The sequence below is a fragment of the Gastrolobium bilobum genome, unplaced genomic scaffold (assembly GCF_033153095.1).
Source record: "Gastrolobium bilobum isolate Gb01-03AN ecotype WA unplaced genomic scaffold, APGP_CSIRO_Gbil_v1 utg8480, whole genome shotgun sequence".
Lineage (NCBI taxonomy): Eukaryota > Viridiplantae > Streptophyta > Magnoliopsida > Fabales > Fabaceae > Gastrolobium > Gastrolobium bilobum.
In genome coordinates this window covers 587,422-603,606 of record NW_026899605.1, presented here as the reverse complement: position 1 = coordinate 603,606, position 16,185 = coordinate 587,422, and the positions used below count along the sequence as shown (strand labels likewise).

Genomic DNA, 16,185 nt, shown 5'->3' with positions numbered 1-16,185 from the left:
TCCCTTTGAAATACTTGTACCAAACACACCCTAAAAGTAATAATAATAAAACTAGAAGGAAAAAAAACCAAATATGTTTAAATAAAAGAAAAAGAGATTTTAACAAAATAAGAAAAAAGAAAAAGAAAAAGAGATCGAGGACAAAAAATTCATAAGTGAAAGTACTCTCTTTTGGTGGGTTTTTAGTTTCTCTCTCATTTATAAAATCAAGAGCAGAGAGAAAAATAGAATATTATGGAGGTAAAAGAAGGTACAAATCCATCGATATACAATAATTTCACTTATAATGATACAAAATTATATTTTCTAAAATGACAAATATTGTCGCCATATAATAATAATAATAATAATATAATTTTGTGCTACTTTAAGTGAAACTATTGTGTTTTGATAAAAAAATTTCCTTCTTTCTCTTCTTGCACAATACTTAGGGGTGCTAAACGAGCCAGGGGCCTTTGGCTCGGCTCGTGAAAGCCTGAGCTTATATGTTTAAAATTAATTGTTGGAATCAGGCTTGGACTTGTATAAAAGCTCGTTTAATAAAAAGGCCTCAGACTCCAATTCAAAAGCTCGGTCTTAGAGTCTCTCAGGCTGACCTAATATATTAATTTTTATTTTTTATACTACTTGTGATAGCCCTTTCTCTCTCCTCAATCCATTTCATTCCATTTTATTAATTAAACAGACTTTTTAAATGATTTTATTTTATATTATGCTGTTTGGATATACATTAAATTTATGAATATTTATGGAATTACTAGTGCTTTGATTGTGTATTTTGTTTGGATAAATTTTGTTGTCTTTTTTTTTTAAACAGACTAAACCAGACTTTTATTTTTTGTAAATAAGACAGGTCACAGGCTGAAATTATATTCATAAAAGGTAACAGGCCTGGTCAGGTTGACACATTTAAATACAAGCTTAACTTTTTAAGACCAAAACCCAGTTCGGTTCGGCCCGTTAACAGCCCTACTCTCTTTGTCTCTCTTCCTAATTTTGTGGAGGGTAGAGAATATTAAAAACCATCAAATATATGTCAAAACATGATCATTTTAATAAAATTATGTTATTTAAAATGATAAATATTTTTTTCTAATAATAACAATAATAATAACGAAAATATTAACCCTTTTAAAGAATAATCATTTTAGTTAAAACTATTATTTTTTATTTAATATTTAAATTTAAAAAATAAATCTCTCATTTTCTTCTACCATAATAATAAAATATTTTAATTTAAGACTCTCTAATTCACAAAAGTAGAAGAAAGAAAGGAAGAACCAGAGGAGAGAAAAAAGAAGAAGAAAGAAACACTGAAGTGTTAAGCGCATGGAGGAGGACAACGACTCTGTTGAGCAGATTTTGGAGCTGCTCTATGCAGCCGGCTATCTCGACGCCACAAATTCCGATGCACCACCGTTTCAGAAAATCGCCGGTGGCCTCTCTTGGTGCATCGCCGCCCTCAACGCCAACGCCAACGCCAACAACATAATGCAAGTATCTCTTTCTTCCTTCCTGTCAATCAAATTGGTTAGGGTTTGCTTCAGCGCTCAATTCCCCTAACTCGCCTTTCTCCGTTGTTTTCTCCCCTTTTGTTTAATTGGGTTGCAGAGACGATGAAAACTCACAGTGCATTGAGGAATCTTTAAGATTAGTAGGATGCCCGCACCCGCTTCGACCCTCCCATGTTCGAGATCTTGACACTGAGGCTCTTTTTCCTGTTATTCAATGGCTTACGTCACGCCTTTCATCAACAAAAGAACATTGTTTCAGTGAGGTATTAGACTCTTTGCTAATTGTTATTGAAACTCTTGAATATCTCATTCTGATGATAGTTTCATGAAATGAAAGTATTGGTTATGTACCTATTTGATGACAATGAAATGGAAGCTTGGAGGATGAGCATTTGAGTTATTCTGATTATGTAGTATGCTTGTTGCAACATTCCGCATTTACCTTGTGTTTATTATTTGTTTGATTCAGTTGCTGATTTTTCGTATCATTTGGAACCATAGGTTTGTCAAGAGGATGAGCATAAAATTTCGATAAAGACATTGAGTGGCAACTTGGATGAACTGGTTGGTGAGATGGATAAGATGTTAGATACGAAGCTGACTCCTCTGTGATGATAACATGCCTTCATTCCCCCTCCCCCCTTTTTGTAATCTTCTTTTATTGTTTGTTTTGTGCCTTTCCTGTCTGACCTGTTAACGTTAACAGAAATTGGATAACCACTTCCTTTGCTTTATTTCTAAGTGCTATCCTCAGTAATATGTACATCTATGTTCTAGATGGATTTATTTGGCTATTCTATTTATGTTTATACTACAGAATCTCCGGAAGATGAATGTTGTGAAACAATTAGATCATCTACGGGATAGAATCAACAAGGAGGGTACTGATTCTGCGGTGCACAAGTTGATCTCTTTAATGACGTCTTTGAAGGTGAATTTTGTTATAATTTAATATTCAATTTATCAAACTGGAAGAATAGTGCAGGTAATTTATCTAAATTTTTTAATCATCTAATATTGAATGTTATGTGTTGCTTATACTATTCACTCTTAGTTCAGGATCTAGAAAGGCAGGAAAAACACCTTCAATTTAGTCGTGATTCTAAACATTCAGAACTTCAAGCTGAGATTAGTGAATTAGAGAGGAAAGTAGCAAATGAATGTGATTACAAGAGCCTCTCTGATGGGCTGCATCATTCTTCTAGTGAATTACTTGAAAAACTTGATTTGATGAAAAAGGTAAAAAAAAATTAGGGAGTGGATTTTTCTCCTGTTCTTTTTCATTGTTATTTTGTGACACTTACTTTGATTAGTTCTTGATCCTTGCTTATTCCATTATTTCAATTACTATAAGCTTCCTGCTTTTTTTCTCTTTCTGTAGCAACTTGCTGCTAGACTGAGGGATATTGTGGCAGTAAGACGACAAATTGATGACCAACCATGCCAATCAGAAATCATCCAGTATGTTTGTTTCTTTCACCTTTCACTTGTGCATGATTTCCATTGTCCTTATACTCCTTAATACTCTTTGCTGAATGAAGTTGATTATGTCCTTTGCCTGGTACTAGTTTTGTGCAACTAAAAATCATCCAGGATATTTTCTTTCACATTTCATTTGCACATGTTTTCTAATGCTCTTTTACTCCTTAAAACTAATGGAGTAGAATGTGAACATTACTTCATTCCAATTGTGTGCAATTAGAACTCACTTTCAACTTGAGATAGGGACAATAAGAATTCAATGAATGTCTACAGAATTGTTTTTATATTAAATTTATATTCCTAATTTCTACAATGTTTTTGTTTCCTAAACTACTTTGGAAGGCTTGATTACAGGATAGAAAGCAACTTATAATGCTTAAAATTGGATTGAAAATTAAATATCTCTGATTAATCTTCTTTTTCATTCTTATTGGATAGGAAATTTTCTTATCAATTACTTTTACTTCAGCCCTACTAGTCTCTAAAATATATTCATTTATGTGGGAGATATGTCCCTGCTACAAATGTATCCCTGTGTGACATGAAATAGAATGTGTAATATGAAAGAGAATTCTAAAAAAATAACTATGGAGTTGGTGCATGGGAGAGAGGAAAGCAATGTCATGCATGTCTGATCCGATAGGGTTAGCTAGATAAGAATACAGAACCCAGTTGTCTTAAATATATCATTTACTGGGCATTTCTTTGTTCGTGTCTGGGCAGGTATGAACACCGGCTCTCAGAACTATATACTCAAATCCAGGTTCTTAAATTCTTTTGCTAAAAAAGAGAGTTGATTATAAAAGAGGGAAAAGAGAAAAAGTTTAGTTTGGGGGTGGGGTATTTTTTGTTGTTGTTAAACCTAGTCAATCATATTTATGGTGGTTCTAATTATTATAGGTATTTGTCAATCTACAGGGAAAACATCGACAAACTCGTAAATACTATGCTACCTACAATGCTCTTCTAGAAATGAAAGAATTGATGTTAAAGGAAATATCTTTATTGAATTCGATCATTTCACAGGTATTCATTGGAGCATTTTGAGCATGTTGTAAATTTTTCGTTAGCATTTGCTTTGGTGATTTTTTTAAATGCTAAATATTTACGCTTTGCATCTACTCAATTTTTCTTCTGCTTGTAGTATATGTGCTTACTGCTTGGTGCTTCTGCTGATCCAATGATATGTCCTTGCTTTGAATTTGTCTTTTTCTTAAAGTTTTATTCTCTTTGGTTTTTAATTTTCAACGACTTGGTATTTCATGTTACCTTCATATTCCTTGTAAACTCTTAGCATTTTGTATCTTTGCACCTTACTATTTCTCTTAACTGAAACCTTTTTATTGTGAAACTAGAGTCTAACTCAGCTGCATTATAATCATTCACCGTGAAGAATATATATGTTGAGCATTTTCTTTTTTATGCTGTCACCATTGGATTCTATCAGCGTTAAAGATTACTAGAACAATAACCATTTTTTAATCTCTCATTTCATTTCAACAATAACTGGTATTGAATTTTTCATTTCAATTGAGATACGTATGTGTTAGACTATCTACAAAATATTCTTGATGTTTTTATTGAATCTTTGATATTTTAGAATATCTTACATGATCTTTAGAATATACTGTGAAATAAATTAGTCATCTAATAGAGGAAGCAATCTTAGGAGCAATTTCCCATATTATGTTTCCTTATTTAATTAGGGTTGGTCTTTAATATATAAGTGGGCTTGGATTGTACTAGTAAAACCAAGGAAGCATGAACACTTGTAAAAATAGGGAGAGTCGTGTCCGACACGCTCCGACACGGTGTCGGACACGCAGTCAACTTTTTCCGACACGTTGACCATTCCAACACGCGAATTTGACCGTGTCCGACACGGTCAAATGGTATTTTCGTAATTTTTTTTTATTTTTTATTTTAATTTTTTTATTTTAAATTAAAATATATTAATAAAGCTTCCACATGATCATATCAATTTTATTTTCTTGTCTTTTTTCCCCTTAAGTAGATAAGAGATCGTCTCAGCATCATTGTTGTCAATTCCTATCACGCTCTTGTTGTATCTCCTTGTCTCTGATCTCTCTCTCTAATATGATTTGATCTCTCTATCTGATATTATATCTCTCTCTCATCCCAGTTCTTATTTTTTTATTAAAGCTTCCATCTTTATAACGTGTTGATGGGTATTATTAATTTAGTTTTATTTTTTTGTTAAATTATTAAATATTAAATGAAATATACACTATATAAATTAAAAATATTATTTAATATTAAAACGTGTCCCAACGTGTTGAAATCCATAATTTTTTAGGATTGACGTGTCGAAGTGTCGTGTCGTATCACGTGTCGTATCGGTGCTACATAGAGTAAAACTACACTAAAACTTGACTTAATTATTAATATAAACAAGACCCTTGGGTCAATATTTGTACATTAGTACACAGTACACACCATATCAATATAATCTTATAGAGTATTGAGTATTCATTATGGTATCAGAGTAGTATCATCCTTCATGACTTGGTCCCATCATTATTCTGTTGCCAAGTTCTTTAAAATTTGGAGCTCCACTACAACAACGTCTTTATCCTCATGATTTTGTTCCCCATTGGCCGTGCACCAAACATGCCACAATCAAATCTGTAGTTTTTTCTTCTACTTCTGTTGTTTCATCGTGCTTCACTTTCTGGTGACCCTTTTCCTTCTTTTCTCATTATGTTCTTATTAAATCTTCATCTTTGCTGAAACTCTTCCCTTGAATGGTATTATTGTTGGTTTTCCAACGCAGGCATAGCATTGAGGGGGAGAGTGAGAAAGATGACCCAAACCCACTTATACTTCTTTCTCGCTGATGAATCATTGTAATGGTTACTTGTTTTCTTGTCGACAATCATTCCAATGGTGACTTATGTTGGCTGCGACTCACCCCAGCCCCAAATTTAATTTCCAGTTTTAATTTCTGTTAATTGGGTCACTTAAGTTTTCTTCTTGTTTGAAGCTTCCAAATTCTATTCTTGGACTTGGAGAAGTTTATGTTTTCCTGTATAATTGCTTTCTGCCAAGCATCATCTCAGCTATGTCTCTTTTTCTTAGGTTACAACTAGCTCTTTAGGTTAATGATCATTTAAGGCATCTTGCTGAGTTATCTTTTCATCAATGCTCATTTATTCTGAATCTTCAGTTTTCCTTAGTTGTTTTTCCAGTTGTGTTTTTTGGAGCCCAGAGTCAACTTTATACTTGTTATTTTCTTTTTGAAGCGCTCATTTGTAGCAAGTTTAAAACTTGGTGAACTTTCTCCTGAAGGAGAGAGTTAGAACATCTACAAAATATCTCATAATATTTTACTGTATCTTTAAATATTTTAATCACCTTTAGAGTTTAGAATATATTGTGGAATAAATTAGTCATCTAATATTCTAATTTAGGAAGCAATCTTAGGAGTTATATCCTATTTGTTGTATTTCCTGGTTTATTTTATTTTCTCATTAGGGCTAATGTTATTGGGCTTGTGCTTGTACTAGGATTACTACACTAGTACTCCACCTAATTATTAATATAAAAAATAAGACCATTGGGTCAGTATTTTGTACATTATTACACACATATCATATAAGCTTACATTGAATATTCTTTTTCTTTCTCTTTCTTTGTCTCTACCTAAACCATAAAATTTTAACAATACGAATACTTGAGTTACTGTCTAAGCTATGTGATTATGCATTATAAATTTTGATGCCACCTGAGCAAGATATCGTAGTACATTTTGGTTTTGGATGTACTAAAAGTTATGTTTATCAAAATTCAACTATTCCGTAAGTTTAAACTGTTGGGTGAAGGCATATAAAATGATTTAATTACATCTCATAAATGCCCCTTCATGTCAGAGAAATCAGTGAGCGAAGAAAGAGGGAGAGAAAGGAGAGAACGAAGGAGAAGATGAGAGAGAATGAATAGTTCATATTATTCTGTATATTCTGAAAACAGTACACAGGCGTTCCCTTTATAGGACAACTAAGTTTGTTACAAGCTTACACGTCATCATCAGTTTACCAACTAATGTGTTGGCTATTTACACAAATAACCCTGGGTACAGCTGTGACTATAAACACAGCTGTCCAGTATACAATATAGCTACTCTAATATGCCCCCTCAAACTCAGGGTGGATGGAGATAGCTATGAGAATCCACCACACTGAGTTTGTCCCTCAAAACAGCAAACCGTGAGGCAGATAAGCTTTTGGTGAGAGTGTCGGCCACTTGATCAAGAGCTGGAACATGACAGACCTGTATTTCCTTAGCAAGAACACGTTCCCTGACAAAGAAGATATCAAGTTCCATATGCTTGGTTCTGGCATGAAGGACAGGATTATGAGATAGAGACGTCGTGCTGAGATTATCACAGAGAATCAAGGGGTGTACGAAACTGAACTTGGAGTTCATGAAGAAGAGATTTAAGCCATAATACTTCTGTTGTGGCAAGGGCAAGGCTGCGATACTCAGCTTCAGTGCTGGATCTAGCAATAAGATTTTGCTTCTTAGACCACCAAGAAACTAAGTTTGATCCAAAAAAGACACAAGCACCTGAGGTGGACCGTCGATCATCAGGGTCACTAGCCCAATCTGCATCACAAAAAGCTGTGACAGAAAACAGATGACTATGATTACATGGTTGCAGCAGCATACCATGATGTAATGTACCATTCAAATAACGCAAAATCCGCTTGACAGCAGCCCAATGTTCTTCAAGAGGTTGAGACATGAATTGGCAAGCCTTATTCACTGTGTAGCTGATTTCAGGTCTTGTTGTTGAATGGCTTGTTGATTACATTGCTGTTAAGTGGCTTGTTGATTACATTGCTGTTGAGGTTGATTTGTGGTCAACAGAGCTTGAGGTTGGTTTGATGTAGGAGTTCTGTTGTATTGATAGGATCTCTGAAACGAAGACTGTGTTGATGGAAAGTAATGAGGAGCTTCAGGTGGAGAGAACTCAGGTATAAAGTTTTCATCAAACCTATACCAACAGGTCTGAACTCCATGTCCAAACTTATAGCAAAGTTAACATTGGATATTGCTACGTCCACGACTTCTTCCTCCTCTATTGCTTCGAGCATAGAACCTTCCTCTGCCTCTTTCACTATTTGAACCATAAGGCCTTAGACTGTACATGTTCTGATTCTGGTTAGCTTCCATAGCAGCAAATGGAGGTCTTGTAGGTGTTAACTCAGACCTAGAGACTTCCTTTTGATCAGTAGGAGTTTTCTGAACTACATTCACAGACATTGATTCTGACAGAAGAGTTTCATTCTGCCTTGCAAGCATCATTTCGTAGGAAATGAGTTCAACTCTCAAATCACTTAGTGAGTATTGATTTTCACGAGCTCTAACAGAGGTTACGAATGCATTGAAATCAAGAGGAATACCAGCTAATATTAACTCAGTTTGTTCTTCTACAGAAATAGGACTTTTAACAGCTTTCAGTTCATCACAGATGGATTTTACACGTCTAAGGTACTCAGCTACAGATCTCCCACCTTTCTTGATGGTACGAAGTTCAGATATGAGCTGATGAGTCTTAGATCTCATCATTCCTTGAAAGAACTTGTGGATCTGCTCCCAAGCTTCGTATGCATGGTTAACGCCAAGGATCTCATTCAAGACTTCTTCTGAAACAGTAGAAAGGATCCATGACAAGAGCATCTGATCTTGACGAAGCCATTCAGTATACAGAGGATTAATGACTTCTTCAACACGAGCTTGCTCTGATTCATACTGAAGAGGTATTTTAGGGTTCATAAGAAAGTGATGAAGTTGGTGAGAAGTGATTACCGGCTCTACAACTTGATTCCAGAGGAGAAAATTACTTTCTGTTAGCTTAACAGAAATTTGATGAGTGAACAACGACGGAGAAGACGATCGATTTTGAATTTCTGTTGATCCATTTCCAGCGGTTGTTCCGGTGGCTGAAGCTGACGGAGAACGTGGTTGCGAAGCGGAAGACATTGAGTGAGAGGATCTGTATCAGGCCCTCAGAAAGAGAGCTCTGATACCATCAGAGAAATCAGTGAGCAAAGAAAGAGAGAGAGAAAGGAGAGAACGAAGGAGAAGATGAGAGAGAATGAATAGTTCATATTATTCTGTATATTTTGAAAACAGTACACATGCGTTCCCTTTATAGGACAACTAAGTTTGTTACAAGCTTACACGTCACCATCAGTTTACCAACTAATATGTTGGCTATTTACACAAATAACCCTGGGTACAGCTGTGACTATAAACACAGCTGTCCAGTATACAATATAGCTACTCTAATATCATGCAACAACATTTTGAGTTTGAAGCGTGGATAATGCACTAGCCTATTTTTATTTATTGAAATTTAATTTTTATCTAGAAAAATGGAGTCTGCAAGGCGAATTCTTGACCATTTGGTCAATGATGCTTTGATACTATGTTATGAACTAATTATATCAAAAGCTTAAGCGGTTGGATGAAGGCACATGAATGGTTTTATTACATCTCTTAACAATGTCAATGAGATTCCACATAATATTCTGGGAAGAAGTTTCTTGAACTCTGTTAAGAGTGTTAGTGTTAATAGTGTAGAAGTCCCACATTGAGTGTGTCTCTTTGTATTCTTCAATTGGTTTGCTATATAATAGCAGCAATGTTGTGTAGTTTAATACAACAAGGATTACAATGAATACCTCTTGTCTCTTGGTAATTAACATGGTATCTAGAGCCTAACAAGAGGAATCTTAATCCGTTTAACTTAGTTCTATTTTCCATAATTTCAATATGGTTATAGAGAGATATCACCCTCCTTGAGGGATTCCCGTTGCTATTTCTTTTTCGGGTTTTTCTTAGTATGCTCTGTGACTGCAGCTTAGACTGATCTGTCACATCAGAAAAGAATGATCCTTGGGAAGTTGTTGGGTTGACCATCGTTGTCGTTGACCGACCACCGTTGACCGCGTCGTCCACCGTTGACAGCCGTCTCCGACGACTTTTCCGATGACTTTCCGGCGACTTTTTCGGCGATCCACCATCGTCTCCGACGACTTTTTCGACGACCTACCGCCGTCTCCAGCGACTTTTTCGATTCTGCGAAGCTTTGTTTTTCTTTAATCTTCTTTCTTCCCAAGATGGAGTATTTATACTATTCATCATCCATCTTGAGGGGGAGCACTGTCCATGTTGCTGATGGTCATTCCAGCACAATTGTCTTTGCCGATGATAATTCCGGCACTGTTTAGAAGTTCCTCTTGAGGGGGAGCACTGTCCATGTTGCTTGCTGATGGTCATTCCAGCACAATTGTCTTTGCCGATGATAATTCCGGCACTGTTTAGAAGTTCCTCTTGAGGGGGAGCATTGTCCATGTTGCTGATGGTCATTCCAGCACAATTGTCTTTGCCGATGATCATTCTGGCATCTTCCATGTTGATGTTCATTTCGACGCCATTTTTAGCACATTGTTGATTTTTGGTTTCTCATTTAGGAGATTTATTTTGATGTTATGTTACTTGGTCTTCTTGTAATAAGGTTGTAGCATAGTCAAGGGGAAACCACGGCTGCTCACCAACTGTTAAATGAAATGTCTGAGATGGATCTTGATGCTGATGTCCTGGTCAGCTCAGTTGTCTTGCCGATGATAATTCTGGCACCATCCATGCTCTGATGTCCATTCCAGCACTGTCTCTTTGTCAGCTCTTCAAACTGATGGTCATTCCAGTTGATTTGTTGTACATGGTCATTTCATTTTGTTGATGTAGCATTGTTGTTTTTGGTTCCTAATGGGAGTATTATTTATGTATCAAGCTTGTAGCATATGATCTATATGCTACAGCTTGAGGGGGAGTGTTAAGAGTGTTAGTGTTAATAGTGTAGAAGTCCCACATTGAGTGTGTCTCTTTGTATTCTTCAATTGGTTTGCTATATAATAGCACCAATGTTGTGTAGTTTAATACAACAAGGATTACAATGAATATGTACCATCCCCGTCTCGAGCCGGTTCAATTAACATACATATGATAAAACAGAAAACAGCGGAAGACTTAACTTCTGAAAATACGAGCTAACTTTTTCTTTTTCTTTTTAAATTCTCATTCGTCGTAAACGAAAATCGGGCAGAGTTTCCTCTATAAATCGGACAACTGGGGATTTTCCAATCCCTCACAGAAGCATTTCCTGATAAACAGTTTATACAATTATAATCAAATGCCCATCCATGGGCGCATGCATAACTTGGCTCAGTGCCACTATATCTAACAGCATGCAATCCAACACGTAAACATATCTGAATACTACCTCATCATATAACGTGCCTGAATACCCAAATGTACATGCATCAAAGCGACAGACATGTACAAAACATATACAGGCCATATACACAATAAAGGATCAATATCATGATCCCTCAAATGCGAAAATACTAAAATACATCAAACACTCCAAAAAGGTAGTAGCCTACAGCCACTCAAAATCCGATCTGTCAACTGCCTCAGCCACGTGTCGTGTCCCTGCCTAGTGAGGACTCACCGGGAATCTGGGCACCTGAAAATATGTCCCCAAAGAGGGGTGAGATTGCAAATCTCAATAAGCTCCAGGTTTATAGAGAATTCTCCATACCCCTGGCTCACTCCTGCACGAAAGTCAGATACAGAGTATACGAATACAACATATAACAGATATCATAACAGAACAGAGGATTTATCCATATCATATCAGAGGTGTGCGTCGTCATTCCCAAGGGAGGACCCCAAGCGGAAATCAACGCACATGTTCCCGAGGGAGGACCCCAAAGCGGAACCAGACATATCAGAGGTGTACACCATCAGTCCCGAGGGAGGACCCCAAAGCGGACATCCGGGTACTATACAATCAATGGCCAGAGATTGTTACAGAAATCATATTACAGAAGTCATATCAGAGCAAAACAAATCATGTTATCAAATATCTCTATATGAATGCATCTATACAAAGCATCTAATGACAGTCATACAGTCCAACCATAGTTCACTAACCATGATGGAGCACTCAAGCAGGAAAAGACTCCTTAAACATAGAGCTTACCTCTTGAAGCTTTAACAATCAGCTTACTTGTGGCTCAAGTTACTTATATATCTTCAAGAGATTTTGATTCTTTTTTAGTCCCTAGGTACACCTAGAGCAAGAATCCACAAATACAAATTAATAAAATGCCATCATGCCTAGCTTTCACATAAGGCATACATTTTATCGCTTCTTTTCGTTTCTTTACGTTTTTGCCAATGTTATGCCAATACACAAGTCTAGACCACCTTATACTCGTTTGGATTCTTTAATTTAATCACCCATTCCCTTAGGAATTTTCAACATAATTCATGCTATTTTTCTTCAAAACTCATCATTTTTTTACAATTTATTGCAACACATTTTATTTAAAATAAAATGTACAAAATATATTCCTAAATACCCTATAGGTCGAACTCTATAAGGAATAGGCAAGGGCTCTTTTCTTTTTAATTACATGTAACTTACACATACAAATGTATGTTTCCATATTGTTCCAACTTAATGTTGGGACATCAAGTCCCTCACCACTCTCCATAGCCGAAACATGGGGAATCAAGACACAAAGGATTTTTTTCCCCTTTGGCCTTCACACTAATTTACCAAATTCCTACTCACTCCAACACATTAGACACTCTAAATATATCAAATAAAATTTTGCACCATGCACCCTATGTGACCCATAATGGCCGAAACCTAGGGAGGGAAGTACCATGGGCTTTTCAATTTTTTTATTACATGTTGATGCTTACTTTACCATATAACTTCTTAAACAACAACAAACCATTATCAATTTCAATTTCTAAAATCAATTATTCCCTACCCACACATGCTCATAGATTTCATGACTTAATTCATCAAAATAATATCATGGAAGTAGAGGTTTCTTACCTCTAAACACTTGTACAAAGCCTAGAGAGCAATCTCCAAGCCAAACTTCATCAAAAACTCACTTTTTCTCCTCCAATGAATAGTAACCGAAAATGGAGTGATGAATATCTCCCTCCACAAACGAAATCAGCTCAAATGGAGGGGTGGAATAGCTTCCTTGGACGATTTCCTATGAGATTGGTATATTGGGTGAAAGATTTGGTGGCTTAACCATGGAGAAATCAAAGAAGGAAGAAGACAACCCCAAACCCTTCCCCCATGGCTGCAGCTCGGTTTTGAGAGTGAGGAGAGGAGAGAGAAACTGATTTGGAAATGAGACTTAAGTGACTTAAGAAGGTGAGCACATGTGGCCTTTTACCTGGGTATTTTTCTTTCGCGTATTTTCACTTAAACTAACCCGGACTAACTCAAAGCTACAAATATATTTTTATTTTTCTAAAATCATTTATATTACTTTTTAATTCTTACAAAACAATATTCATAATTCACAGTATGATTTTTGCACCGTTTTTGACGAAATGCACTGTGAATCACTAATTGTACTTCATTTACTTATGAAACTTAAACTTATAAACTTATCATTTTCTTGGGCCTATATTGACTTGCTTGGCATATATTGGACTTTCTTATTCTTATTTCATCAATTATTTGTTTCTGGGCTCTACCGGTTGCTTAAACAGCAGTACAAAATACCCGGTAGAAACACTATTCACGAGATTTTCACGGAAAGTGCCAGACTATACAATTTTTCGTTCTGAACTCATATTTGTCGTCAGAATTATCAAATTATGCCTCTAAAATTATTTTGCTCTTTTTAAGCTCTACCGGTTAATTCACAAAACTGTAAATTCTCCGGTAGAACGCACTGTTCATAACATAGTCATGATTACAGTCAAAATACTCGGAATCACTCACTAAATCTAATTATGGAATTTAAATCCTTAAATTAAATCTCTAATTAAGATTTACCATTTAGGGTCATTATAGAATACCTCTTGTCTCTTGGTAATTAACAAACTCAAAGCCTTATTGTAGCAGAGAATAAAAGTTGTTTGACCTCACATTTCATTGTCTTGTTTGTTAAGAAATAATCTGGCTGTGTTTTTTTAAATGTTATCTGAATCTGCTGTTATGTATTATATTTTCGCTTTATTGCAGTTTCAAGAGGCCTTCAGTAGCACTGATGGTCGTATTAAACTTGTTCATTCCATGGAAGGAATTGTCAAGGGAAGTCAACAGGTATAGCTATTTTCTGGTATGCGTAAATGATAAATTGGGAAGAGTTGACAGCAGCTATTGATGTGTTATGTTGATTTAAGGAACTCTAAAACTAATTTGATTAGGGATGAATTGTGTGCTTGGACAATCCACACAAGGTATCCATATATATTAGTCTTAATTACAATGATTCAATCCTAAGTTAGTTCCTAAGGTTGAGTTGTAAAAAGTAATACACATTTATGCTTTTTTCGGGAAATAGTACCACAAGCAGATAAAGATCTTCAGGTAAGTATAAAAAACTTAATCTGAGTATTGTCATTTTTGAAATGTTTTGCATTACTTTGTATTTAAAGAATAAAAAGCACAAATAACTTCCAAAAATGTCAGCAGGAGCTTTAGAAGCAACTTGGGCTTATATTTTCCAAACACAGGAGGTATCTAAATATATTTATAGAATTACAATAAAACACTTGACTTATTTAATTGTAACTTCTATAAGCAACTCCAAAAATTGGTTAAAATGCCAAGTTAAGCAAATTCATTCCGTTCTGATTTGCCAATTGGCATACATTATCAATTAGGTCCTTACGATTATAATTTAGATAATAAATATTTTAATTCCATGTTTAATTTCATGAGACTTTTATGGAGAAAAACCCTAATATTTTTATTAATACTAAAAGTCCTTATATTTTCGGTTTGCCGTGGATGTTAATATTTTAGTAGACTGACTATAAAGTGATTTTTTCTTATGATCTTCCTTTAGTTTATATTCGTTCACTAAATGTCCTTTCAATGATTAAAAGTTTTAATTGCTGCACATATGTGCAGAAGCTAGAAAAGGTTCAAATAGGGCTTCAAGAAGAAGAGAGAATTCGCAATGATCTTAAGGATAGGTATGCTGCAGCAACCGGGGAGCAAAAGCGCTGCTATTCTCTGTTGAAAGCTTTTCAGGTAAGCTTTTTCCTTATTCATCAGATGGCAGCGTAGGTGGTGCAGAGTTGAGCATTTTGGGGAAATTTTTGTTCCAATTATTCATGGGTTTAATTTTCATGTGGGCCTTTTTCCTCCTTCCATAATCGATAGTTGTGTATGTATAAAGCATCCATTAATTTAAGAATGACATTGTTAAATATGCGCTTTAGGTGGAATCTTCGTTCGTTGTACTACTGTACACATTAGATTGCTTACTGTCATTCTTATAGCTTCGATTTTTTACTTTTTTTTTTGTTTTGTTTTTTGACTTGATAAATAGTTTTCTTTAATGGCAGGAAGAACGTGCAAAGAATGAGAGGTTTCAGTGTCAAAGTTCCAAGTGAAACTCGCTGACATCTTAGAGGTTGAGTTGCACAAATTACTGTACCACGGTTAAAACAGTGTGGTTCTGTGTTCATGCTGTCCTCAAGACATGTATTGAACAAGATCATCTGCATGTAAAAACAAATGCATGAGGTGCAGTTTTGGATATGATGATTCATATTCGTTGACTACTATGTACAATTTTTATTTGACAATAAAATAAAGCATTTTTTATGGTTATAATTTTGTACAATTTTTTAAGAGTTGTAGGCAATATATTGGGATTTAATACCATCTATGGTTGTAATATAGATGGGTTTATACTACATTTTAACATTTTTTATGGTGGTTGAAAGGGCAAAGGCCCAAGACAAATATACTTTTTTACTTGTACGCCATTGTGTCGAAATCCATTTCAGAAAGGGAAAAAAAAGGGGTTGTTTATTAACAAGATAGTTAACACCATTCACTAATTATTACATATTTTAAATGTCCCTCATCATTGTAGCCTTATTTGAGTTTAGATGATGAAAGTAAATAACTAGATGCAAAAGTTGAGTTGTACACCAATTATTAGAACCAATAATTAAATGAAAATATCAACCCATTATATTATTAGCACACGTACGCTCTTTAAGATCTTCGGGATCAGCGCTAAAAACCCAAAGAGATTCCTCTCCTCATAGTTCACTATATAGAACGGCTTTTGTAGGATGCATAGTG

At 35.3% G+C, this 16,185-nt stretch overlaps 1 protein-coding gene across 2 annotated transcripts; it reads left to right on the top strand.

Moving 5' to 3' along the window:
• Positions 1-1,275: 1,275 nt before the first annotated feature.
• On the top strand, positions 1,276-15,655 carry LOC133291911 (uncharacterized). 2 transcript variants are annotated; one of them, XM_061490267.1, is made up of 11 exons: positions 1,276-1,493; positions 1,612-1,777; positions 2,016-2,078; positions 2,332-2,445; positions 2,574-2,753; positions 2,896-2,975; positions 3,720-3,759; positions 3,915-4,022; positions 14,101-14,181; positions 14,995-15,117; positions 15,435-15,655. In XM_061490267.1, exons 1-11 carry the CDS (start codon positions 1,330-1,332, stop codon positions 15,480-15,482), a joined length of 1,167 nt encoding a protein of 388 aa, XP_061346251.1. In that variant the 5' UTR covers positions 1,276-1,329; the 3' UTR covers positions 15,483-15,655. The 2 variants fall into 2 exon arrangements, with proteins under 2 accessions (XP_061346251.1, XP_061346252.1); XM_061490268.1 differs by having other exon boundaries at positions 15,419-15,655.
• Positions 15,656-16,185: the final 530 nt, after the last annotated feature.